The 27,500-nt window shown below is 48.0% G+C and overlaps 1 protein-coding gene across 1 annotated transcript in view; it reads right to left on the bottom strand.

Annotated features, from left to right (window-relative positions):
- LOC125035819 overlaps nucleotides 1-27,500 on the bottom strand; it is a 40,043-nt gene that overhangs the window by 203 nt on the left and 12,340 nt on the right. The window contains exons 2-11 of the mRNA XM_047628052.1: nucleotides 23,573-23,661; nucleotides 6,008-6,132; nucleotides 5,646-5,834; nucleotides 5,211-5,329; nucleotides 4,846-4,999; nucleotides 4,439-4,603; nucleotides 3,357-3,522; nucleotides 2,543-2,689; nucleotides 2,267-2,425; nucleotides 1-2,129 (exon numbers count right to left, since the gene is read on the bottom strand). The exon at nucleotides 1-2,129 is cut by the window's left edge and continues 203 nt beyond it. Coding sequence (XP_047484008.1) covers nucleotides 1,966-2,129; nucleotides 2,267-2,425; nucleotides 2,543-2,689; nucleotides 3,357-3,522; nucleotides 4,439-4,603; nucleotides 4,846-4,999; nucleotides 5,211-5,329; nucleotides 5,646-5,834; nucleotides 6,008-6,132; nucleotides 23,573-23,661 — 1,477 coding nt within the window. The 3' untranslated portion in view covers nucleotides 1-1,965. The remainder of the gene's footprint in view (nucleotides 2,130-2,266; nucleotides 2,426-2,542; nucleotides 2,690-3,356; nucleotides 3,523-4,438; nucleotides 4,604-4,845; nucleotides 5,000-5,210; nucleotides 5,330-5,645; nucleotides 5,835-6,007; nucleotides 6,133-23,572; nucleotides 23,662-27,500) is intronic.

Here is a 27,500-nt window from a genome sequence, read left to right as displayed (position 1 = left end):
CTTCACAAAATAAAAAGACAGCTGAAACCATAAATATTTTCTTTTTATTCCTTCATTTACCAAGTAATAATATACATTTCATTAATGGTAACTGTGCTTAGGTAACAGAGGTAAGGGGCATAATTTATTAAACATAAGAAAACAGATTTACTTATCTACCAGCTTTTGGTTCTAAATACAAAATTTCTACATCTACTAATTAACAAGTTTTTTCAGGTGCACCAATATTCTCACAGCATTATTTTCTTCAGTAAAGAGTCAGGAATATTTAAAATCATAACAAAACAAAAGGTAATAAATAGAGTGAAAAGAGGGTGAATCTAGCATAAACTCTAGTTTGGAACCTGTCATGTGTTGACTATTTTGTCTGTCAGAAATAGCTCTGCAGACAATGGCATCATGTAATTGAACTAAGCAGAACAATGCATATATATTGACATGGCCAATGACGCACAAACAATAGCCAAAATTCTAAATTCTTAAGATTGTTTTGCTATAAAAAGGGTATGAAGCACACAGTAGAAACCAGTCTATAGTGTTCTGTCTTCTTGCCTACTACACTATTTGAGAAGGTAGTTTTGTGGGGTGCACTCATGGTTTGTCTGGTTATGACAGTATTCCTTTTAGCAAGGGCTGGACAAACAAAATCATCAGTATGTTCCAATATGTACTAATACAGATTTGCAGTTGTCTTAGAATTTTCTGAGTGAACAGAAAGAGGGGTGCCATCCACACAATTTACTTGATACCGAAAATATAAAACACATTTGCCCCACTCACTGTATAAGAAATCCTTATTGAAAAATTTCAGCCTTTATCTTTAAGTGACCTAAAAGATATAAGCACAAAATAATATATATATACACACACAAAGATGATACATAAATCCAGACAAAACTTACTTCAAAAATCTTTCTATAAAACATGAGATACAAATCTGACACAGGAATGCACAACACAGTATAAAAGGAGGACACTCTTGTACCACAGATGATAATGGTAGTGTAGCTCAAATTACTGATATTACCCTCACTTGCACTTTGAAGCTGATTTATGAGCATTGTAATCAGCATCAAAATCAAAGATGAGTGATCTAGAGACGATCATATTCATACCATCACACTGTGGTTTTTATACACTTGTTAACTCGCACAGAAACTGATAGTTTCAACTCTGTACAAGTTGGTCACACTTTCGCTTACCGGGACTGTACCTCCGATGGTTGATAGCAATGGCAAAGATAACAAAATACAAAACTTTCAATGTTGAATCTTTAAATATGCCAAAAAATATACACATACTATTCTGACAAACAGTCAGTGTCATCAGCAATTTCAGAGACAAATGGGACCACTGCCTCTCAGTACATAATGAGGCAAATGAATAGCTGAGTTTTATTACAAATGGAGATGGACAACAAAAATAAATACAATTGGTTATGAGTATCTTGTATGACTCAAGTGTGTCAGTCATGAATATGTCATACCTTTTCAAACTCTTGCCTCCACAAAATGAGAATAAAAGATGTTTAACAATGCACGTTTTTATTTTAAGTGAGTGTACTGTTAAAAAACATGCAAAATAAAACCTCTTTACTGCTTTTTTTTTTTTTTTTTTAAGAATTCTTTATAATATCGACTGATATTAATCTTTCATTTTTCTGAAACAATAATAATAACATTGATAATAAGATTAATAATTATAAAATAACTGCAGTGAAAATAAAACTAAATTCAAATAAATATAGAACAAAAATCTGATTCTAGTTCTATTTACTTGTTTCTAAGCTTTCCCTTAATCAATTTTACTGGAAGATTACCACATAACAGAGACTGTAGGAGGGAAAATATGAATCAACCTCTCCTATACACAAAATCAGAACAGCTTTGCTTTTTATTAAAGTTGTTCTTGATAATCACTATGCCACCTGCTTCCACTCCTGTCTCTGGCACTTGGCCGCACAGCTTAGCCAAATTGAAAGTGGAAACCTCCAGGGAAGCTGCCGTTGTTAAAGCCACCTCCTGGGAAGCCACCTCCCTGCTGGAAGCCTGCATGTTGGCCACCAAAGCTGAAGCCTCCATGACCACCTCCGAAGAAGGCTTGGAAAATCTGGTTTGGATCGATATCCGCTGGAAAATGGATGAAAAATTTGCATCATCAACATAATTACATTCCCCTTATTACTGTTACTGCCATAAAGAAAATTAACCGACACAAAAAAATATTTAAGGGATATACTTCACTTGCAAACATTCATTACACTTACCATCATGTCCAAAACCACCATCAGGATCATTGACATCATGTCCTCGGTCGTACAGGGCTCGCTTCTTTGCATCAGTTAACACCGAATAAGCTTCACCAATCTCCTTGAACTTGATTTCATGTTCTCTCTTGTCTTTGTCAGTTGCATTAGCATGGCGATCTGTGGATTAATGCAGCTGAAGTTAATTTCAACTTAAAATGAACTTCTGAGATTCTCATAACATCATTTCCTTCAAATAGTTAAAAATAAATTCAAGTATGCCCGACATGAACTTACCTGGATGATGTACCAATGCCATTTTTCGGTATGATTTTTTAATCTCGTCATCTGAGGCATTCTTGTTGACTCCAAGAATCTTGTAGTAATCTTTCCTCTTCGACCTCTTCAACTGAATCTTGGCTTCATGTAGTAACCGTTTATGTTCTGTGAATGAAAATTAGTTTTGTTCTTAACAATCTAAGCTTCCATACATTTACAAATCTCAATTTTTGCTGTGTGTGTGTGTGTGTGTGTGTGTGTGTGTGTGTGTGTGTGTGTGTGTGTGTGTGTGTGTGTGTGTGTGATTGTGCGCGCGTGTGTGTGGTTGTGCGTGTGTGTGGTTGCGCGTGCGTGTGTGTGGTTGCGCGTGCGTGTGTGTGGTTGTGCGTGCGTGTGTGTGGTTGTGCGTGCGTGTGTGTGGTTGTGCGTGCGTGTGTGTGGTTGTGCGTGCGTGTGTGTGGTTGTGCGTGCGTGTGTGTGGTTGTGCGTGCGTGTGTGTGGTTGTGCGTGCGTGTGTGTGGTTGTGCGTGCGTGTGTGTGGTTGTGCGTGCGTGTGTGTGGTTGTGCGTGCGTGTGTGTGGTTGTGCGTGCGTGTGTGTGGTTGTGCGTGCGTGTGTGTGGTTGTGCATGCGTGTGTGTGGTTGTGCGTGCGTGTGTGTGGTTGTGCATGCGTGTGTGTGGTTGTGCGTGCGTGTGTGTGGTTGTGCATGCGTGTGTGTGGTTGTGCGTGCGTGTGTGTAGTTGTGGTTGTGCATGCGTGTGTGTGTATGTAGAGCACGCGTGTGTGAGTGCGTGTAAAAGTAAGTAAGTACAGAACCTGTGTATGGCCTACCTTGGCTACGATCTAATTTTGCAACTTTTTCATAATCCCTGACAGCTTCTTCGTGTTTCTCTAATGACTGGTAACACTTGGCACGTCGGAGGTAGGCTTTTATGTAACCTTCATCTAGGTTTATTGCTGCTGTGCAATCCTCGATGGCTTCTTCGAGTTTGTTCAGCTATGAAAGGAAAGAAAATCGTAAGCTTTGCAGTGAAGATAACTTTAGATGAATCAAATATTAATATATTAATTTACAGGGGAGGGAGAGAGAGAGAGGGAGGGAGGGAGAGAGGGAGAGAGGGGGAGGGAGGGAGGGAGAAGAGGAGGGAGGGAGGGAGGGAGAGGGGGAGGGGGGAGGGAGGGAGAGAGAGGGGGAGGGGGGAGGGAGGGAGGGAGGGAGAGAGAGAGAGGGAGGGAGAGAGGGGGAGGGGAGGGAGGGAGGAGAGAGAGGGAGGGGAGGGGAGGGAGGAGGGAGAAGGAGGGGAGGGAGGGAGGAGGAGAGAGGAGGAGAGGAGGAGGGAGGGAGGAAGAGGAGGGAGAGGGAGGGAGAGAGAGGGGGAGGGAGGGAGAGAGAGGGGGGAGGGAGGGAGAGAGAGGGGGGGAGGGAGGAGAGAGAGGGGGAGGAGGGGGGAGAGAGAGAGCAGGGGGGGAGGGAGGGAGGAGAGAGAGGGGGGAGGTAGGGTGGAGAGGAGAGGAGGGAGGGAGAGGAATAGGTAGGAGGGAGAGAGAGGGGAGGGAGGGGAGGAGGGAGGGGAGGGAGGGGTGGAGTCGGGGGAGGAGGGCAGGGAGAGAGAGGGATGAGGAGGGAGAGAGAGAGAAGGTGGAGGGGGGGGAGGAAGAGGGGAGGAGGGGAGGGAGTGGAGAGAGAGGAGGGGAGGGAGGGAGAGAGGGAGACGAGGGAGAGAGGGAGATGGAGAGAGGGGGAGGGGGGGAGGGAAGGAAGGAGGGAGGGAGGGAGGGAGGGAGGGAGGGAGAGAGAGAGGAGAGAGAGGAGGAGGGAGAGAGGGAGAGAAAGAGAGAGAGGGAAAAATGCTGATATGCACTATTCACTTAGGTAAATGTATGTATTTAAACATGTAGAGAGATGATCTTACCTTAGATCCCACTGTGGCACGATTGAAGTACAGCTTGGCATTTGTGTGTTTGTTGAGGGGGTCAATGGCAAGGGCTTCTGTGTAAAGAGTGAAAGCTTCCTGGAAGTTTCCTCTCTTGAAAGCCTCGTTGCCTTCTTCCTTTTTCAATTTAAGTTGTTTTGCTTTCTAAAATGAAGGAAATCATATGGCATTAGTGGATTTGAAAATTCTGATTTCTGAGTTTCAACTTGTTCTGTGGATCCTTAAATATCAACTAAATAGCTATATTGCCCACACAATAAACAGCAATACAAGTACATTGTTTTATAAATAAGAACCTTTACAGGCTCCTGACCCTAAATGGGGGAGGAAAATAAAACTAGTACCACTCCACCAAAACTGTCTTTTGCCATAAAGCCTGCTCTCACCTTGTAAATTTCACGAGCCTTTTGATGATCAGGCGCTAACCGCAGAACATGCTGGAAATGATTAAAAGCTGCCTCTGCATTGTCCTGGTAGTAAAGACACATTCCTCTAACGTAGATAGCATCAGCATTACCACTATCGTATTGGAGAATTTCACTGGAAATATAAGAAGAGAAGATGATTATGTATTTTCTTCAAGTTACTGTTTTCTATCATCAGTAATGCTGTAATAATGAAGAAAATATGTTAATATGTAAAATGCCAAGAGAAAAATAACTATAAACGTTTCTAAAAAAAAATTCTCACTTTACACAATCCTTGATTACAACTACAAAACCACAAAAAATAAATGGATGAAGTTACTTACTTGACTATCTCCTGAGCATCGGCATATCGTTGAAGGAACACCAGATATTCTCCTTTTGTGATCTTAAGGCTTCGACACCCAACAGCTAGATCCAGTGCTCGATCCAAGTGGAAAATGGCCTGTGATTTAAATTATCCAATTAATTTCTTATCTTGAATAAACATTATATATACTGTTTAACTTCATCTAGAAAATTTCTTCTAAACACTATAAATACAAAAATGTATAAAATGCAATATGGAGCATGATAAACTGTGGTGTAACAAGAACATTTGCTAGACTGATTACTTAAGTGTATTTTATATGAAATAGCAGAGATAAAAAAATTGCATTACTCTTTTAAGATCACTCTACATTCTAACATTTACCTTAACTTTATTTTCATTTCTCACAAAACCTGGACAAAAAAGTCTGAGGATTCCAACCCCTACTCACCGTCCTGTAATCACCCTTTGTGGTTGCTTTCTCAATTTCATCATTGCAGCGGATAAGGGCCTGAGCATTGTTGATTTCGTCACGGATTGCTTTGTTGTTGGGCTCGAGCTCTCCTGCCTGACGCAGCACCGACAGAGCTGCGTTAGCATCCCCGAGGGCAATGTTGCATTTTGCAACGCGAACGTACCCCTGTGGATGAAAAGTGAACTTTTAATTAAAATGGAATATAAAATTCTTGCCCATCCTGAAAATGGAGGTATAATAATAATTTAAACTTTCTAAATGTATTAATAATCAGACTTCTGAGTAAAATTATCATGTATCATGTGGAAAAAATAAAAGGAAACGAAAAAAGTTCTTACCTTGACAAAATTTTTGTCTAATCGCACAGCCTCTCTGGCATCATTGAGGGCCTCATTGTACTTGCCAAGCATCATGTAACATGCTGACCGGTTGCTGTAATACGCTGCACAATCTGGACATAGCTCTGTAAAACAAGAAAATTTACATTAAAAAAAAGCCACTCATACTCTCACAAGTAATACATATTGTTTTATAATTCAAATACTAGTTATACAATAGTGTACATAATAGCAGTACTAGTTATAAATGGAAGGAATAAATAAAATAATCAACACTATTAAGGAAAAAAATAAAATTAATTAGTACTCATTGACAACAATAATCAAAATAACAATATAAAAAAAAAAAAAAAAAAAAAAAAAAAAAAAAGTAAATACTCTCAGTACAAATCTCCGTTGCTGCTTAAAAATCCAACTATCACTCTAAAAGATTAACATTAGAAGACCACTTAATACCGCAAGTAGGCTTTAAGGAGTGTTTCTATCTTTCTGATGTTTGCGCAAAATTTCTTTAATACATTTCATATCTTTGCAAGCTACCGAGACTGGTATCGTCACTTTTGGTCCCTCCCGCGGGTTGAAAGTAACTAAGAAAGTAACAGAGAGAGAGAGAGAGAGAGAGAGAGAGAGAGAGAGAGAGAGAGAGAGAGAGAGAGAGAGAGAGAGAGAGAGAGAGAGAGAGAGAGAGAGAGAGAGAGAGAGAGAAAGAGAGAAGAGAGAGAGAGAGAGAGAGAGAGAGAAGAGAGAAAGAGAGAGAGAGAGAGAAAGATAAAGAGAGAAAGAGAGAGAGAGAGAGAGAAGAGAGAAGAGAGAGAGAGAGAGAGAGAGAGAGAGAGAGAGAGAGAGAGAGAGAGAGAGAGAGAGAGAGAGAGAAGAGAAGAGAGAGAGAAGAGAGAGAAAGAGAGAGAAAGAGAGAGAAGAGAGAGAAGAGAGAGAAAGAGAGAGAAAGAGAAAGAGAAAGAGAGAGAAAGAGAAAGAGAGAAAGAGAGAGAAAGAGAAAGAGAGAAAGAGAGAGAAAGAGAAAGAGAGAGAAAGAGAAAGAGAGAGAAAGAGAAAGAGAGAGAGAGAGAAAGAGAGAGAAAGAGAGAGAGTGAGCGAGAGAAAGAGAGAGTGAGAGAAAAAGAGAGTGAGAGAAAAAGAGAGTGAGAGAAAGAGAGAGTGAGAGAAAGAGAGAGTGAGAGAAAGAGAGATTGAGAGAAAGAGAGAGTGAGAGAAAGAGAGAGAAAAGAGAGAAAAAAGAGAGAAAAAAGAGAGAAAAGAGAGAAAAGAGAGAGAAAAGAGAGAAGAGAGAGAAGAGAAAGAGGTAGGTGGCTCCGCGGGGGGGCCCCAGATGGGCGAATTCCCACGCCTTCTCTCCCGCAGCCTTTTCTTGTGGCCGAGAGACTTCGATCGAGGGTATGACTCCCTTTGTGCGCGCCTTGTGCTTGGCGTTCTCGAGGCTCTCCAAGTCGATTTATTTCATAATCAAAAGTTACACGATGAATAATAATGTAGGCAAAAACTGCGGGAATGAGTGCGTGTGAGTGTGAGAGATAGATAGACAGACAGATTGACAAATAAAACAGTGATTTAAATACTAGATAAACATGGCAAGACACATAATGTATGAAACCTAAGAAGACTCAACAAAAAAGAAACGACGACAATGAAGTAGCCATTAGCGGCCAAATTAATCAATGTTCCACACTTTGACGGACAATACGGCGCACGCCCCAGGATCTCGGTTTACCCTCAATCTGCCAGTGTTTGCCCCGCCATAACCAGAGCCAACACTGCGCTAACGATGCAAACGGGCCGTAAAAGCGAGGACGGCGCGCGGGGTCTCCATTATCTACGGCTGACGAGTAAAGCCAACAACGCGACCTTGCCTTAATCCAAAGCCGTTTTCCGGAACAGACAGACGCATATACAACAAAAAATAACACGAGAGAGAGAGAGAGAGAGAGAGAGAGAGAGAGAGAGAGAGAGAGAGAGAGAGAGAGAGAGAGAGAGAGAGAGAGAGAGAGAGAGAGAGAGAGAGAGAGAGAGAGAGAGCATGTGTGTGTTTTGGTAATCTTAACACATACTATATATCATCCTTATACGGCGATGTCCCCTAACATAAGTCTTAAATGTCCTTTAATGTTTCAAGAAAACAACTCCGTATGCGGAACAACCCAGCACAAAAATGTCACATCAGCGATATCAACGAAGACGATGAAGTCTATGATGATGATGATGATGATAAATCTACCCCCAAAAATCACATATTTAACCAACATTACTAATGTCGCGTGGACCCTCGAACTCGGCTGTTGACGGGTGACACTTGGGGCAGCGGAGAGCGCATACCGCGGTGTCGCTGGTGATTAAGAGACCCTGTTCTGTGGCATGTTCTTGATGCCACGAGATGCCACGCTTCGTCTTTAAGAGCGGGTGGACATACTAACACGAGAGACAATGTGGAAACGTAGCAAGTCATCCTTCTTGTACCCCAATCAGGGGTACAAGGCGTGGATAAGAACGAACAAAAGGGAACAGAGGAGGTTGATGATTCAAGAGACGGAGTGGAGAGCAGCGTACCTGAGCGTTTCTAAACGAAACTGACACAACAGAACAATGGCCAAGGTGGGACAGGCAATAACGGAGTATATGAGCGAGACAGACACGACAATACATAACACACTCTAACATTTCTTGGTCTCCCCTCCTCTAACCACAAGCGCCATTAGTCCGGCGAGGGCGATAAAGCTACCTCCGTCGTGCCAAGAAGGCGGGCGTTTATGACACCGCTGAGCCCTCCAGCGCCTCCGTGGTGACGTTCCCAAGACGCAGGCGGCGACGTCAAACCCGTTACACAAAAAACAATTATGATTTCTGCTAAAAGGTTATACAGTTAATCGCGCACCTAGGTCTCGGAAGAGGTCGCCCCAAGGACCCAGCAAGGCCGTCTAAACTAGCCTTCGGGATGCAGCGCTACCTGTCTCGGCTGAACCCCTGACCTTTGCTGGCTGCGAGAGCGAAGACATCCAGCGTCGACGCCGTGCACAACCCTCGCCCCTCCCCGCCCGCTCCCCGTGCCCACTGCATGACTTGCAACGTGGCTCCGGGGCGTGAGAGGGCAGGGAAGGCGTTCACGTTCAAATGAGAGAGTGCGGTCCCAAAATAGCCCCGTGAAAGCCATAGCGGCCACCATTCCACATTAACGGCAATGACTTAACGAAACTCGTAGCCTGATCCTGCCGTTTCCCAAAAAAAGTTAATTCTCAATTCCCCGTTTCACAATGACTACAAGCACAAACACCGTCCCGACCTAAAGGTGCTGCTGTCATTCTCTTTGAACTCGTAGTTACCAGTGCAAAAATTGTCCGACAAATGCTCAGCCTCAAAAATCTCTTTCCCCAACTTGAAAAAAGAGCGCATTCCCAGCTCGTACGTCACATATCAATTAGTAGTGAAAACGACAAAGCATTAGACTATGGAAGCATTCGCCCACACAAAGATTTCCCCCAGGCTTCACGCTCCGATGCAGATTCGACAAAAACAAGATAGCGATAATGGGTTCAAGGAGCGTCTGAGATAAGAAAGATGGATATTGATGCCGCTTTTTTTTTATTATGTTTTGTAAAAAGTGGGGGAAAACAATGCACGAGTCGTCCTGTAACATCTCGTAAAACCAACCCATCCCAAGAACTTACCAGCATCCCTGGCCGTGTTCCTCCAAGCATAACAGTCGGCGGCGTCTTTCGCGGTGCCCGTCGTCGTGGTCGTTGTGGGTGTATGGTGCGAGGACACGCCCCCATACTGTCCCTTCCCCCCTCCCCGAGTTCTCCTCCTGCCGCGACTCATGCCCCCCCGTCGGTGTCACGTAGGGGCCAGGCATTCGCAGGTCGTGACATCCCGTCCCTCTCGCCGCTTGTCCAGGAAGGGCGAAGACCCTTTGACGTCTGACTGGACTGCGCTTCTTACACGCTAACACAGGTTCAACTTTCTTCACTTCTCACACTTAATATCTGAACCACACCTACGGCTACACACTGCGTTCATATCCAACAGGACTAAAACTTCGTGCTAACAGCGACGTCCTCAATGTCATTTCGTCTAACACAAAATTCTTCAAATCGGTCGGTCAAAAATCTCTGATAAGGAAAAAAATCATGTCAATGCATGTTTATCGAGTGCATTTCCCTTTGTATTCTCGGTCTTTTTCACTGGCCTTAATCCTACTCCTTCCTAAACGACCCCCTTCAGAACGGTGCAACGCGCGAACCTCTCCACATCTGGGGCGGTTGCATCTCCCCGGATTGCAGTGGCCGCCGTCTTTCGCAACGTTTGGCAAGGGAGCAACACTAATTATTTGTTAGAAAGTTATCATCACGTGCTGCTTTTCTATTTCCTATAATGCAGCAACACTTTTTCCTTGAATCAATTAACCTTCCAAAGAATGGATCCTCAAGTGGCAATAAATCTAAGCACTAAAATAACTTTAACTAATAAACCCGTAAAAAATTTACGAATGTTAAGAAAATATCCTTTAGTGTTACTTCGCTTCAACAGAACGTATCTGACAAGTTAATCTTCATGCATCAATAAGCCACACTGCGAAGGCTGTGCATCTTGTTCAACGTCTTAAGAGGGAGATAAAGAGTTCAAGACGGACCGACACAAATCAGCGCCAGAAGTCACGCAAAGCTAATACTATAATCTTCTCGCGAATTTAAGTAGTATTCCATTTTTTTTTTTCAAGGGCAAAAATGAGGACATTCTGCCTCCGGCACGCCGGAAAGAGCGAGCGAGGGGGAGGCAGGACGGCAAGCTCCCATCCCCTGCCCTTTGGCGAGCGGCAAAGCGATTTTTTCGTCGTAACTGAACTTCTGAACTCTGTCACTGAAAGACGCCAATATTATGTACATCATCACATACCGATTCGAGGGCGGCAAGCGACCAAAATACAGGCAGGTCAGACCCTCGCAAGGCCTGGCACAGGCATGCCCTGGGTACGGCGGCATGTACTCATACAGTCCTCACAGCCTTCCCGGGGCAAGTCTATATATGTTTACTGGTCTGTTTGCATTTTCCTTTTACAAATTCTAAACACTCAACTATTTTACGAAAAAACGATTCTCTAGTTCTTAAGCCCAGTCGCACTCACACACTAGCTGCGTCATTAGCGTGCAGGAAGCATGCATTCACGCGTGGCAACACCTGGCCACAGCTCACATCTCGAAAATAATATATTACGTCAAGCGCACACTTCCTCCAGCCGGCTCCTCGCGCCCTGTGCCGTCTGTGGCGCCGCCTCGAGCGCTGTGGCTCCCCTCTTCCTCCGACCCGTGCCCGTTGCTCTGCCACATCCCGTCCCCTCGGAGCGCCTGTCCCCTCGCCCCGGGGAACACTCTACGCACCGTCCCCGCCCTGTTCTCCCGCGCACTGACCCGGGCTTCTTCCGTCCTCCCTTCCGTCTTGCTCTCCTCGCCCGACGCCTGCGTGCCTCCTCCCCTTGCCTCCTCCCCACTCGCGATTCCCTCTTCTCTCCCCCTAACCGCCACTGCCCATCACCATTAGACTTCATAAAGACGACAAATAAGGCAGGTAATGCCCGGAACTTAAGCGTGGAGGCGTAGGGACTGTCCTTTGCTACCATCTCCCTCCATTTCGGCCAACCTCACTTGCATAAAAATCGCGATGCGTCACGCGCTACGTACGTCACCGCCCACGTCACATCCAGACGCAGCTTCATGCAAACACTTGTTCCGTTTCGGTCATTACTGCCCAGGGATGTTCCACATGACACAAATTATACCACGGCTCAAAATAAACGAGGAACATTAAAATCTATTTTGCCATAACTATAAAAATATATACCAGCCAATCTACATGAATATAAAGATTTATGTTTCGATTATCCTCATGATCCCATATCCACCATCTCTGTCACTCCAGACCAGATACAGACATCTATTCGGCAGGGAAAGCGTTCACAGAACTCTACGGGCCGCACATCCACAATTAACTTACGGATACTCCTCTCGCCAGTGAAAACATGACTTCATTCACAGGAAGTAAGAAAATATGAATGAAAACGTTCGCCCTTGATGCGGTTATAGTACACTATCGATTAACCGACTTAATCGTATGTAAATGCTACAGTTTACTCCCATTATGCCTTGGAATTTCCTCTGCAGGGGCTGCAGGGGGTCCCAAAGACGGCCGCTGACCTACGACCCGGACGCCCCCTGAACCCTTGGCATCGCCCACAACGCATGCGCTCTCGTGTCCTCCTCGCTCTCTCCCACGGTGGCCACGACTTGACTTCGAATGCAAGGGATACGGGAACAGCCACAATATGGCGAAGATCAAACGAACAAGAATACGGCTTTTGTATACAGTTTTTATATGAACTTTCTAGACACACTTACTAGGGCAAAATAGGCCCAGCCAGTATGGGAAATTCATAATACGTTAAAGCTTACGAATTTGAAGGGCTTAAGGTACGGTATGTGGAGGAAAAAAATAAGTTATGTGGAACATGATCCCGAATTAGAGAGAGTAAGTAAGCGAATATGTGTGTATGTGTGTATGTGTGTGGGTGTGTGTGTGTGTGTATGTGTGTGTGTATGTGTGTGTGTATGTGTGTGTGTATGTGTGTGTATGTGTGTGTGTATGTGTGTGTGTATGTGTATGTGTGTGTGTATGTGTGTGTGTGTGTGTGTGTGTGTGTGTCTGTGTGTGTATGTGTGTGTGTGTGTATGTGTGTGTGTATGTGTGTGTGTATGTGTGTGTGTATGTGTGTGTGTATGTGTGTGTGTATGTGTGTGTGTATGTGTGTGTGTATGTGTGTGTGTATGTGTGTGTGTGTGTGTGTATGTGTGTGTGTATGTGTGTGTGTATGTGTGTGTGTGTGTCTGTGTGTGTGTATGTGTGTGTGTATGTGTGTGTGTATGTGTGTGTGTATGTGTGAGAGAGTGAGAGTGAGAGTGAGAGAGAAAGAGAAAGAGGGGGAAATAAAAAGAAAAAAGAAAGAGCAAAAATTCCAGGACGCCCTCAATACTGCCAATCAGGAACATTGCTCCTCGACGCGGCGGAGTGTCCCGGAGGGGGCTATTGCGCTGTCACTCAGGACCCGCACGCAACGCGCCTCGCTTCCCATACTTCTCCCATCGTCTGGTTTTCGCTCCCTCATTCATTCATTCATTGGCCTCCTCCTATTCTCATTCTCTCTATTTCGTCTTTCTTTCTTTCTTTCTTTCTTTCTTTCTTTCTTTCTTTCTTTCTTTCTTTCTCTTTCTATCGACTTACAACAAAGGCTATAGACATAGATGAGAGTAAATTTCCGTGACGTCAGCATTAGTTGAGTGTATGAGGGGGGAGAAGGGGGTAGAGAAGTGAGAGAGGGAGGAGGGAGGGAGGGAGGGAGGGGGGGGAGGGGGAGAGAGAGAGAGAGAGAGAGAGAGAGAGAGAGAGAGAGAGAGAGAGAGAGAGAGAGAGAGAGAGAGAGAGAATGAGAGGATGGATAGAGGAGAGGGAGAGGAAGGGAGAGAGGGAGGGAGGGAGGGAGGGAGGGAGGGAGGGAGGGAGAGGGAGGGCGAGAGAAAGAGAGAGAGAGAGAGAGAGATAATAAATTGTTCTTTACTTTTCAATCTATCTCCCTCTTCCCTCATCGGAGCAATGTCAAGATTCCATCAATACCGCGCGGGGAAGTTGGTCCGACGAAAAAAAAAAAAAAAAAAAAAAAAAAAAAAAAAAAAAATTATCATTGTCCAAATGCGGTGCAACATCGGCAGCGCATGCAAGATCCTCATTTCCCGGACTTGCTTAATGTTTCGCTGATTTTAACACGAGTAAATTAGCAAACATAACCACCGGGATGCATTTCCGTGAAGGGGAACGCCAATAAATAAATACTTTCTCGTCCAAATCTATTCCGAAATTTCTCTCTTGCGTCATCAAAGTGCGCACGTGGAAGATTTTCTCACTTCCTGAACACACACCAACACACGTTCGGCTCGGATACGCACACAGACAAACACACACAAGCACGCACACGAACACGCCAACACATGAACAAAAAGACTAACAAGAACACATAGCAGAACACAAACAGGTACAAAATTTAAGCATCTACTGCATAACGAAAGAAAAGAGATAAATGAGAAGACAACGACGACGATGAAGAAGAAAAATAAGGAGAAGGAGAGGGAGAGGAAAAAGAAGAAGGAGAGGGAGAGGGAGAGGAAGAAGAAGAATAAGAAACTAACCCAAATACCAACGCCCGATGCACGCTGCAAAGGAAACTCAAGACGCGCACACACTACCGAGCAGAACTAGAACAAGGTTCCACAAATGCGAGGAAGAGAAAAAAAGGAGAGAAAAACAAACAAAGAGGGAGGGCGGGAGGAGGGAGAGAAAGGGCGCGATTAACCCTTGTCCTAGAATCGGAAATCGGGCAGAGAGGAATGCGGACCTGATGCCCTAAGAGCCAAAGGCTTTGCAGTAACTTGGTAAAAATAGGGTTGGTTTCATTATATCCATTTTTTGTTTATATCCATCTATTTATCTATCTATTTTAGCAATGCCGGTTGGCATCGATCTCGAATCAAACAAGGGCTGGTCAGGATACATTATTTTTTTTTTACTTGAAAAATGTGTGATAACCTTAGGGAGCGAGAGAGAGGTGAAGAAGAAAGCAGAACGATGGGTAGAAAGGGGAGGATGACAAGTGGAAGGAGAAAAATGAAGAGGAGGAGGAGGAGGAGGAGGAGGAGGAGGAGGAGGAGGAGGAGGATGAGGACAGCAGAGGCAAGGAAAGAGCAGAAGAGTAAAAGGTGAAAAGAAGGAAAAGGATGGGAAATGCGAGCACGACAAATGGAAGAAGACGAAGACGAGGAGAAACTGAGAGAAGGCCGACGAGAAAAAGGGGAAGGGGGAGGGGAGGGGGAGGGGAGGGGAAGGGGAAGGGGAAGGGGAAGAGGGAGGGGGGAGGGCAAATTGACAGGCTCCTCGTGGGTGGTCGCGGTATAATTCCGCCAAATTAGGTGGAAATGGTGCCGTTTAACTGAAAATGGTCAAGGCTGGGCCGCGGGATACGGGCCAGGAGCCTCCTAAAAACTACACTGGAGCATGAGGTTGATAACTGTATTACGTCTTATCACTGAGAGATCTGCCATCTACAACCCCCCCCCCCCCCCCAAAGTACTTGCAGTGCAAGCAGGCAAAATCCTCCCTCAAGAAGGAGCTTCCCTTGTTCGCGGGAGCGGGGCTAAGCGCAGGCAGCTCTGCGGCGACGGGCAGCAGCACCTCACACGACTGCTTTTTCCTCACTGCATCTTCGTTCCGTCACGCTAACTTACTTTAACTCGCCGCGCACTTCAAAACGTGATGCGATACGAAAGTGAGGCATTAAATTGACCCAAGTTTGGGTAAAATACTCCACACAAGGAAAGTAACTTCGTGCAGCCAGATGACACACAAGCACGATAAAGTTAAGGCTTCAATTGCCCTCGCCCGACCCGCAGCCAACGCCGTCAAGTGTCGCCATAAACGTATCACCCCCTCCTCCCCTCCACGCGTGCCCAGCTGACCTATCCCTGCCGTGAACAATCCTCGAATCGGTGGCCTTCCGCTCCTCGCTTTCCTGCGGCTCCCGGGACGCTCCAAAGGTCAGAAAGACCGCGTTCCGATCGCACTTATTTACGGATGACATAACTTTTTTAATTGGGAGTGTGGGGGGGGGGGGGAGATAAATTCCATTTTGATTTACAACATACCCACGAGTTAATGGGAGGTGCCCCTCCTCGAGCCAGTCCGCACAAAAACAGGTCCGCGGCTCGTTTCCCGGCCACAACCAGGCGAGCTGATGACTGTGTTGCGGCGATCTTTGTGTCAAGCGCTAGGTTGGATCGGCACGCGGGGCCTCTGCAACGGACATTAAACAGCCACTGTTGTCCACTAAAGGTTTACAAGTGCTCCATCTTACAACCTTTGTAAAGCCCTGCTATCGTTTACTCGCCAATTCCCGCTGCCAACTGGACGGGCAGCACTTACGAAATCTGTATCACTATCGTGTCGTGTACTTTTAACAAGACAAACTCCAATACACAGACTATCCATTATAACCTTAATGTCACATGAATGCCAAACACACTTGCTCCACACGAAGGGAGACGGAGGTCGGGTACGGGACCAGCCCCGCAGGAAGGTCCGCAGTCACCCGGGGCACTGGAAGCACAACAATCGACCTCGGCGGCAAGCACGATTGAACTCCTAACCTACAAGCAGATCAGATGCAAAAAGGTTCCAAATTGCTTGGCGGCGCCGCGAACCGACGTCATCAAGGAGGGGCAGACGGCCCGCAGCGCCCGCCCTTGGCCAGCCACAGGGAAGCCAACCCTCGCTATGCACACAACTGCTACCAATCGTCGTGTCGTAGGATGAAAAACGTTAAAGTATAATATAACTATAACATGTTAAGTACTAACGACGCTGATGAGACAAAGCCTAAAAGCCAACTAATTATCGTCTCGTCTTAAAATGGCAATCCCATCCAAAGACAATAATAACGCATACCATTCCCTATCAATGAAACATACAAGTGCCCGAGAAACCAGCAACAGAAATATGAAAAGGAAAAGAGAGAAACCCCGCCACGCGCAGGCAGACAACAGCCATTCCCAGCCTAATACCAGGGAAACACCTTTTCCACGCTCATTACCTGCTTGTCACATTAGTAATCATATGTGCCTAATGATAAGAGTTTCCGGTCATGGAGTAGGTTACGGGATCGCTGCTTTCACCTGCTCAGGCAGAATGCGTACTCGTGCATAATCACGGCGTATGCTTAAATAAGTGTGTTTGTGTGTGTGTGTTTGTGTGTGCTTGTGTGTGTGTGTGTGTGTGTGTGTGTGTGTGTGTGTGTGTGTGTGTGTGTGTGTGTGTGTGTGTGTGTGCGTTTGCGTGTGTATGCGCGTGTGTATGCGCGTGTGCGTGTGTGTGCGCGTGTGTGTGTGCGCGTGTGTGCGTGTGTGTGTGCGCGTGCGCGTGTGCGTGTGCGTGTGCGTGTGCGTGTGTGTGTGTGTGTGTGCGTGTGCGTGCGCGTGTGCGTGTGTGTGTTCACATGTTCAACTTTCTTAAAAACCTATTTGTTGTTCTAAACAAACTTAAGCAAAGAATGATGAGGAACAATGAAGAAATTAAATGCAATTACCAAACCCATAAATCAGGCTATACCGGACCTATGAACAAGGAAAAGGCACAGCAGAAAAAGGGGAAGGGGTAGAGGGGGGGGGGGGAAGAAAGACAAAGCGGAAAAAGAGTCATATTCGCTTAAAACTTTTAATGCCACCCATACTTCTTCAAAAACCGCCCAAACCCAACGAGGATAACCGCAGTCTACCTCTCTCTCCGCCGTTTTCTTCCAGCGTCTGAACTGAAGGGGGAACGGGAAGACCAGAAGACCCCCCCCCCCCCCCGGCAACCCCTACCCCGACGAGACAGCCCACCTGTTGCGGCGCGACGGCGTGTCCGCGTGTTCCGTGGCCTCCTTGTTCGTCAGGAGGGGGGGGGGGCGGCCTTTACCCCCCTTCCTAGGCCCTCCCACCCCCACAATTCGTCTCCCACGATACATTGCCATTACCCTCACCCTCAGACCACGAAACCAAACCATTCTACTGCGCCGTAAACAATCTGCTTAAAGTGTGTTTACGATTAACCTTTAAATTTCACCAAAAACAAATAGAAACAGCAAAGTAAAGAGGGCAAGAGCAAAAAAGAGAAAGATAAAGAGAGGGGGGGGGGGAGGAGAGAGAGAGAGGGGGGGAGAAGAGAGAGAGGGGGGGGAGGAGAGAGAGAGGGGGGGAGGAGAGAGAGAGAGGGGGGAGGAGAAAGAGAGAGGGGGAGAGGAGGAGAAAGAGAGAGGGGGAGAGGAGGAGAAAGAGAGAGGGGGAGAGGAGGAGAAAGAGAGAGGGGAGAGGAGGAGAAGAGAGAGAGAGGGAGAGGAGGAGAGAGAGAGGGGGGGAGGAGAGAGAGAGAGAGAGAGGGGGGGAGGAGAGAGAGAGAGAGAGGGGGGGAGGAGAGAGAGAGAGAGAGAGAGAGAGAGAGAGAGAGAGAGAGAGAGAGAGAGAGAGAGAGAGAGAGAGAGAGAGAGAGAGAGAGAGAGAGAGAGAGAGAGAGGGGGGAGGGGGGGGGGAGGGAGGGAGGGAGGGAGACGGAGAAAGAGGGAGGGAGGGAGAGGGAGAAAGAGAGAAAGAGAGAGGGAGGGAGGGAGAAAGAGAGAAAGAGAGAGGGAGGGAGGGAGAAAGAGAGAGGGAGGGAGGGAGGGAGGGAGGGAGGGAGGGAGGGAAGGAGAGAGGGAGGGAGGGAGGAAGGAAGGGAGGAAGAGGAGAGAGAGAGAGAGGAGAGAGAGAGAGAGAGAGAGAGAGAGAGAGAGAGAGAGAGAGAGAGAGAGAGAGAGAGAGAGAGAGAGGGGAGAGGGAGGAGGGAGGGGGAGGAAGGGAGGGAGGGAGGGGGAGGAAGAGAGGGAGGGAGGGGGAGGAAGAGAGGGAGGGAGGGGGAGGAAGAGAGGGAGGGGGAGGAAGAGAGGGAGGGAAGGAGAGAGGGATGGAGGGAGCCTTCCGTAGTACACTGGGCAGTGCAGACACTCAGCCCTTGTCTAACCCTTCCCCCGGGGGCACGCGCGTAAATGTCAGCGAATGGGGGGCACACGAGAGCCTCAGGTGAGGAAAAGTGCAACGAAAAGTGCTCGCAACGACAAAGCAGGTAGCTCGCGGCGGCGACGCGGAAGGGGGAGCCGGAGAGAGACGAGGAAAGAGAAAGAAAGAGTAAAGGATGGAGGGAAGGAGGGGCAGATTACAGCTCGTTCGTGAGGGCAGTGATCCCGACCTCTGCCATCGCTTCCCCTTCAAGCGGCGTGGCACGCCCGCGCCGGACCTGCCACCCTGCTGCTCGGTCTGTAATGTTCACGTCCTTCTCCTTCAATGGCGCTCCTTCCAGCCTGGCGGAGTCAGCCAAGCCGGTCACTCGATTTATGCCACTCACTTGATATTTACTTTCCTCACAAATCGCATTACTGGGCTGGAAGCATCTATATGCAGACAGACATTGCAGTTAACAGCTATTGCAAATCAACGGGGATTTCCTGCAACCGGATACATGATCCTCCTTTCATCCTGACCTCCTCCCGCGAGTCCATCTGCCCCTTTCATCCTTCTTGCCAAGGAAGATGCATCGACGCTGACGGCGCATTCCCTCGAGCGGAGAGAGCATATCTTCCATGCATATCGCATACTAACTCGAAGCTCATTAATTCAATTAGTCTTACGGTGATGCCAATAAAACGTTTTCAGTTTCTCTTTTACTGTCGCTTCCCTCCATCTTCTCATCTCACAATAGAAAATAACCGGATTCCAGAAGGAGGCCTTACAGAAAAAAATAACGCTAACAAGGCATCCCCTCTGCCTCCCTGATAAAGAGAAAACAAACACAAATTCACACTACATCTGGGTTAACACCTGACGCCCCGCCCCCATTACCTGCTGTGACACCAAATCCCACTCGTAAATTATCGCCGGATTAGCCTTGCTTTACGATGGATGACGTCACACTCGGGTCCAATCTAACTACAATTCGGCCCTTCGTTCTGTCAGCGCCGTTCCGAGAGGGCAGTAAGGCACCACAATTTCCTAACAACCTATCTGCCCTTACCCCCCCCCCCCCATCAACCAATCAGCTAATGAAGACCCACGCGTCCCTCCCCACAAGTGCCTATCAGCCGCCAAGAGTGACGGCCGATCCAAGCACTGACTGGACCCCCCCCCCCCCCTCCCGCTCCCTCTACCTTGTGCGGTATGACAGGTAGCGATTATGGCGAATCAGCGGCACGCACTGGCTCCGATGCCCCGCGGAGGCGCTGGGCCGGGCGAGTGGGCGTCTGGATGCCCTAGGCGATGGACCCCGGTAGTCCCTCCGCCGGCCTTCGAGCACACTAACCCAAGTCGGGGAGCAGCGCGTCAGGATGGGCTCAAAGGGTAACGGTAGATGGATGGATAAGGGAGGAGAAGGGGGGAGGGGAGGGAGTGGGATATGGGAGGGAGGGAGTGAAGGAGGGAGAGAATTAGATAGATAGATAGATAGATAGATAGATAGATAGATAGATAGATAGAGAGAGAGAGGGAGAGAGAGAGAGAGAGAGAGAGAAACACGAAACCGTGGGCGAGGTGTGGGCGTCGACAGGGTCCTCGGCAACTCACACCAGGCTTGGATCTCACGTTCCTTGAATCTTGGAATAAATTGAATATTTCTAGAGAACAAGAACCACACCTCTGACAATTTGAAATAATACTCACAAGTAAAGACCGGCTAATTAGTCCTCTCTCTCTCTCTCTCTCTCTCTCTCTCTCTCTCTCTCTCTCTCTCTCTCTCTCTCTCTCTCTCTCTCTCTCTCTCTCTCTCATATACTCACACTCACACACTCACTCACTCACTCACTCACTCACTCACTCACTCACTCACTACACACACACACGCACACACACACACACACACACACACGGAAAAAAAGAATCCCTAGGACCAGTATCTCATTAGCCCCCGACACCTGGGACATACACGACGAAAAAAGAAACAAGAAATGGGGAGCCGATTTAAGTTATGAGACACGAAGGCCCTCTCTGGTGAAAAAAAAGAGAGATAAAAAAGGACTGGGCAATGTAGAAACAACAAACACTACTTTATTTCGAAAATATATCAGCCTTGCCTGTGCCAGACTCTAGATCGAATACAAGACTACGCTCCTGAGAACAAATCATCTGAGAAAACATCAAGATCTCACAAATAATCCTTTCTGACAAGCACAAAACACTACTTATTGATTCGTTACCAAAAGGCTGACAAGGGATGTGATAACAAAAACTTATATTTATTAATTCTTCAAATATTCTCGTTTCGGCGACAAGGTTAGATGAAGTCAAAATCCAGGCATTCGAACACAGGGCTCAGATCTTAAACCTACCAACACGACATACAATCACACTAACTACAAAGAGGGGGAAGTGATAGCAACGATGGAATAGCCCTTAAAACGACTACAATAATACCAACGGCAATATCGAGAATATAGCAAGGCTAATACTTATAACCGAGACTGATAGTAAAACATCATCATATAATAACTGAAATGATAATAATGATGACAACGATGGCATATAACGATAACATAAGAGAGAGCGGTAGGGTGGGTAAACACGTGAGTGCCGACGCCCCGGACCCGATTTCCTTGGGACAACAAACAATCGTGAAAAAAAGAGGTTTTACATCGATCACCTTGTGTGTCGGCGGCGGTGAATGGTGAGTGCCCTTAGTGCCAGTGAGTATTTAAGTGCGTTCCTAACATAAACATCTTGCTGACTAGTGTTTCCCAAGATAGCATTGCCTATTGGCAATCATGGGTACCGCACAGGATGGTGATAATGGGGTTTGCAATGGTAATAATTAGCGCTACTACTGATGGTAAAAGGTTAATAATAACAAAATACATGCACGAGACATACGCACATAACAATAACCCTGGGTGTAGCAAGATTTAAAGTTGTATATCCAGACCCTTGGTTATAGCTCTCTTTCCCCCCCACGTCCCACCCCCTAACGAGAGCCCCGTCCGCCACAAACCACCCGCGGCGACATGATACGTCATCGCAACGCCGACAGCACTGCGGATATTACGAACAAACCTGCTGCTGTGGGTGACGCAGCTAGGAACGTTTTCAGGAAAGAAATCGGCAAGGGTGCAAGTGAAAAAGTCGTGCTACTCTTACCAACTGCACTGACGAGAATAATGAGAAAAAAGACCACGGAAGAAGAGACAGCAAAGGAAAAATTTCCTCCATTGTCTCCCATATCAAGGTTCTTCAAAACTAAGCAGCGGCACACTTAATGTTGCTAGTTCGAAAATAGATCACAATGGAAGGCTAACACACACAACAATGCCATTTCATTCTGATTACATCTATATCGAAACTATGGCACACGTTCATTCACACATTCGGATTAACTTCTATAACGAAGTAGCGTCCCCTTAAACACTATGAAGTTTCCCGAACACTTTAATCCTCAACCTTAACGTGATTACAGGAACCGATCGTAAAACGGACTGAAGAGCCAGTCGGCGCAATTTCAGCTCCCGGAGTGTCCCAGTTACTTAAGGAAGATGCCACCAACGAGAGCCGCAGGAAGCGGCCCTATCACTCGAAAATGAGTCTTATAGTGTCATGTCTAAATGGTGGTTTTCGTATGGACTTCCGTAGACATTTTAGCTACGGAAGACCACTTAACGATTAGGGTTTGTTTTGTCTAGTTCAACTAACTTCCAAACACTATAAACATGCTCCCTTTGCCCCCGACGTTCGATGTACGCCCTGGGGATGGTGAAGTTACTGGTGACGCTAACGAAACACAAAAGATGATATCACACGACTAAAGAACAATGCAATAAGACGAAGACAGAATAAGAAAAGACAAGAAAACTGAACTTGTGTAAGGAGCGAGACGTGCACAAATAGAAACTCATAATCCTTTTCAATATTACGCTCGAGAGCTATTTCCCGACGCGAGACCTTGGCGATGGCTGGAAGACATCCGCCTGACCGGGTAACCTTCATACTTTCCACCGTCCGCGCGCGTAGGGGTTCTATGGGGGGGGGGGGGGAATAGAGGAGAAAGGAGAGGCGGAGGAGGACGAGGAGGAGGATGGGTAAAGCGTGGAGGTAGAGGAAGTGAAGGAGGGGGATGAGGGGGGGGGGGTTAAAAGGGGGAGGTAGAGGAGGTAGAGGAGAAAGAGATGCACCAGCAAATGGTTGGATACAGACACAGGAAGGAAGACTGAGGAGGAAACGGAATGAACCACCCAGAGCCGAGAACAGAAGATTGGAAAGAAGGTTCGGACGTGCTTGTGAACAGACGCTCAGCGCTCGAAGTGGAAGTGAATCGGAGAAGACACAATGAATGGAATTTCTTCCGGACGATGACGTTCCCGTCGCGGCCGGCCGACTTCTCATGGGCGGAGGAGGGAGGGGGGGGTGAGGGCGCGGCTTCCCCTTCACTTGACGCCTTTCCCTCCTCCCTTTCTTCCTTCCTTCCTCCCTACTTCTCTCTACGTATATATCATATACACTACCTACCCACTCCCCCTAGAAAAAAAAAACTATTAACAGAAGCTAACGAGGATGTGGAACAAGAAGCCTGGCAGCTTGTTTATAAAAGGTACGGAAAACGAACCTGCCAAAAATGTCGATAAAAGGCAGAATGATAACGAGAAGGGGAATTGGAAGAAAGAAGAGAAAAGGGTGACGGGAGTGAGGGGCGATGGGTGAGGCAAAAGGGTAGGAGAGGAAAGGAGAGGAGAGGAGAGGAGAGGAAAGAGAGGAGGGAGGGCGAGGAGATGGAGAGGGAGGAGGTAAGGAGAGGAGAAGGGAGAGAGGCGAAGAGATTGAGAAAGAGGAGGCAGGGGGAGGAGAGGGAAACGGAACAGCGGAGAGAGATGAACCAGCACCACAGAAAACTAAGCTGCACAGAGACAACAGAGTCACAGATACTCACCAATAGCTTGCGTGTAGAGTTTGAGAGCCTCGCGGTACTCCTTGGCCTTGTACTGCTCATTGCCCTCGTCCTTTCTTCGCTCTGCCAACCTGAGACAACAAAGAGATCCGTTAGTTGGCGCTCCCTCTTCCAGACAGCTTTTGTTTCAAATGAAGACACGAACGAGAACAGTTAAATCAAGCGGATTTTGACAACACGTGGCTGTGAGTGGCGTGTATGCAAACACATACATACATGGGATAACACCGTTAGTTTTGACCATCCAAAACTTGTTTTAAAGGTGTGGCATTTATTTTTTGTCTAAGATTAACCACTCTGTAAAAAGGGAAGGTAAGGGGGGGGGGGGGCGTAAAACACATGCTTATGACAATGTTGAAGCTTTCGTGTGCCGTAAGTGTCACTCGCTATCACCGGAAGCAAGCAAGTGAGCGGTTCGTCGCAGAGAGGCGTCTATGTGTCAAGTCAACTCGTCATATTTACCTAAAGATTTTGTCGGTCATGTACATCCTTAGGGTTTTGAGTCGTCCTTTTATTGTGAGTATCGGCAGGTAGGTCAATAGGTCACGACAGTCTAGGTCAAGGAGTTGTCCGGGTCTGGGTATTTTGGAGAGGAGGGATGCTGGGTCGAGGTCATGCAGCCCCTTGCGCGGGAAGCCGGACGCAGATCGAGCTTCTGAGCTCTGAGTGCCGCCCCCCCTCCCACACAGGCACCCGCTGGCCCACCACCACAGGGCCCCATCCCCGGTGCCACCACTCGGCGAGCTCTCACACTCCGGGCCTTTCCTTTCCGGAAAACAGGATAAATGCCCAAAGAAATCCCGCAAGTCGAAGCTGCCGAGGCGCTCCGCCACGGCGGCTGCACTGCATGCCGCCCGCAGCGTGTCCGTCCAGCCTGAAACACAGCCGAGGTCTTTGACACCCCACGGGGGAGGCCACGCACGGCTCCACATTTCGGACCAGCGCCACCCTGGCCTGTCCTTCTGTTCGTGACACTCGTCTTCACGCCCATGGCATATGACAGGTGGCCCCTGTCGGAGGCCCTGGCGCGGAGGACGCGAGGGCGTCTCTTTATCCCTGAATGCGAGATCCGTCACAGGGAGGGCAGAGCCGTCATCCGGTAGCCAGGGCTTCCCGCGGACGTGGCGGTTTCCTGCGAGTTTCCCGCCGTGGAGCCGGGCTATCTCCTCGAAAACTGTCCTACTGTCGAAAGTGGACATGCTTTCGCGGCGCCCATACTGGCCGCGGGCGTGGTGCCCTTGGCGGGGCAGAGGGCAGGTCCCTTGAGGCCAGGAGAAGGGCGCCGCCACCCACTGACCGTCCTCGAAGGCAGCAGCGGGCACCCACGACGCCCACAACTGCTGCTCGCCAAGGTCCTTCCCATCCCTCGCGCCGTGCAGCACCCAGACCATAGTGCCCCCGAGCACGCATTCACACACGTCAATCACCACACGTCAATCACCACACATCAAGCACGGCGAGGCACGGCCTCCGCGGGCAGTACGCACATGATGTCCGTTCACAGGCCTCTTGCACGACTGGGGCGCGGCTCCGACGCACACTGACTTCGCTGCGGACTAAAGAGGGCCGATCCTTCAAGCGATCATGGTGGCGCCGCGATGCACACTGAGCCGCCTTCGCCAGCCAGCCCCGCTCGCACTCGCGCCCACGCCCACCGCGCGCTCCCTAGCTCTCGCTCGCCCTCCTCCACGCCCACAAACTGTCACACGCTCACACTTGAATATACTCTCCCTTGTCTGTTTCAACGATCAATTACACAAGGTTTATAACAAAATCCACTTTCAACAGTTGGAAGCAACCACGCCCATTCAAACACAAGAAACATCTACCCGCCCTCGCCGCCCACACCGCGGTTGCATTGGAGGGATGGTAAAAGGAGGGATGTAAGGCGAGGGAAAAGTTTACTGAAGGCAAACTGCTCCACTGGGGAAAGGCGAAGAAAAAAGGAAAATTGATCGTCCGTAAATATTCAAGAGGACCAACATTTCCGCACACATTAATACGTTCACCCCCTCCCCTCTCTCTCCTTTTCTCTCTATCATATCCCCCCTCATTCCCCCCCCCCCCCACACACGAAGTAACCTCATATTTATGCGCACACACACAGACCTTCGCGGAACCCACGCCCGAAACACAGAACCCCTTGCAAGTTCGGCCTCCGCCAACGCGTGTGACAGATCGCCCCTTCACCTCTCCCTCAGGGCCGCTACCTTCGCGACTTCGTGTCAATGACGACCTTCAGGACTAAGTTAGCTCGGAAAATATCGGGCGAGAGCGAAAGAAATAAATAACGATTAAAAATAAGAATAAAGAGAGATGATACCCTGCAGAAAACCTGGGGAATAACAACATTCGCGAAAAAAAAAAAAAAAAAAAACATACGGGAACAACAATAGTAGTAGTACAAGACCCGCGTACAGAGACAAAAAGAAGGAAGACACGAGAACCGGAGAGGAGAAAGGAGAAGGGAGGAGGAAAGGGGAATGATAGAGGGAGGGGGAAAGGGAGGGAGAGAGGGAGAGAGGGAGAGAGGGAGGGAGAGAGGGAAGGAGGAGGAGGAGGAGGAGGAGAAGGAGGAGAAGGAGGAGGAGGAGGAGGAGGAGGAGGAGGAGGAGAAGGAGGAGAAGGAGGAGGAGGAGGAGAAGGAGGAGGAGGAGGAGGAGGAGGAGAAGGAGGAGAAGGAGGAGGAGGAGGAGGAGGAGAAGGAGGAGGAGAAGGAGGAGAAGGAGGAGGAGGAGGAGAAGGAGGAGGAGGAGGAGAAGGAGGAGGAGAAGGAGGAGGAGGAGGAGGAGGAGGAAAAGGAGGAGGAGGAGGAGAAGGAGGAGGAGGAGAAGGAGGAGGAGAGGGAGGAGGAGGAGGAGGAGGAGGAGGAGGAGGAGGAGAAGAGGAGGAGGAGGAGAGCGCGACACGTGAGCAGGGAGAGCAGGGAGAGCGGGGAGAGCGGGGAGAGCGTGGGAGAACCTGCTGGAACCTCGCGAGCTCCCGTCAACCTCCGGCCTCCGCCCCGTGATGGGCAGACGCGGTAAAAATAGAGAACTTTCAAACTTAAAACAACCGGTCTTATCTGAGGAGAGGAAAAAACACCCTAGGAATCATCTGCAGTTGGAAGCAGTGTCACACAGGCGATGGGTGCCAACAACTTCACTAGCACCACCACCATTTTTTTTTCTATCCAATAAACAAACATGCGTGGAAATACAAGACGAGGAGTGACACTAATGTTTTTATTAGCAATCGTGTTAGCAACGATTAAAATAAATAGTACGCAGAATGCTGTGCGTAAACAAGCGCAGCTCCAGCCAACCCAAAGCTTGTTGCAAACGCGCCTGCTTGAATGCGTGTGCGCCTGCGTGCGCGCGAAAACGAGAAAGCCTCCGTTTGCGGCCGTGATTGTCAACCGTTCCACGCCGACAGCTCCTTTGCCGGATCCGCGTGCCTCGCTTGCTCGTCTGAATCGTGAAAGCGGCGATATGCTCCATGACGGATCACTGCGATCAAATGTATTACCGTCAAAAGCGTCCCTTTCGACCGCCAACGAAGCGACGATAACGTGATCAATTTTAACCCGACAATGCCGAAGCAACAGATGGCACGTTCACATATATGCGAGCGAACGCGTGTAAAATGTACACTGTAAGCATTCTGAATTTAACCACAAGATTAAAAAAAATATTATTACTACTATTACTATTACTATTACTACTACTACTACTACTACTACTACTACTAACAGCAACAACATTAATCGGCTTCACAACGAATATCACCCAGCTCAGGCATACATCCACAGCCTCATAATCCAACCGACGAGAACAACAAACGCAACCACGCTCTACTGCGACCGACACGAGGCTTCGGCGAGTGCCAGCGGCAGCCTTGCACCGAGCCGGAACTCTGGCGGGGGAGAAGG

Source organism: Penaeus chinensis, chromosome 20 (genome assembly GCF_019202785.1).
Source record: "Penaeus chinensis breed Huanghai No. 1 chromosome 20, ASM1920278v2, whole genome shotgun sequence".
NCBI classification, from domain to species: Eukaryota; Metazoa; Arthropoda; class Malacostraca; order Decapoda; family Penaeidae; genus Penaeus; species Penaeus chinensis.
The sequence above is the reverse complement of the archived record's forward strand: the minus strand, read 5'-3'. Positions and strand labels throughout refer to the sequence as shown.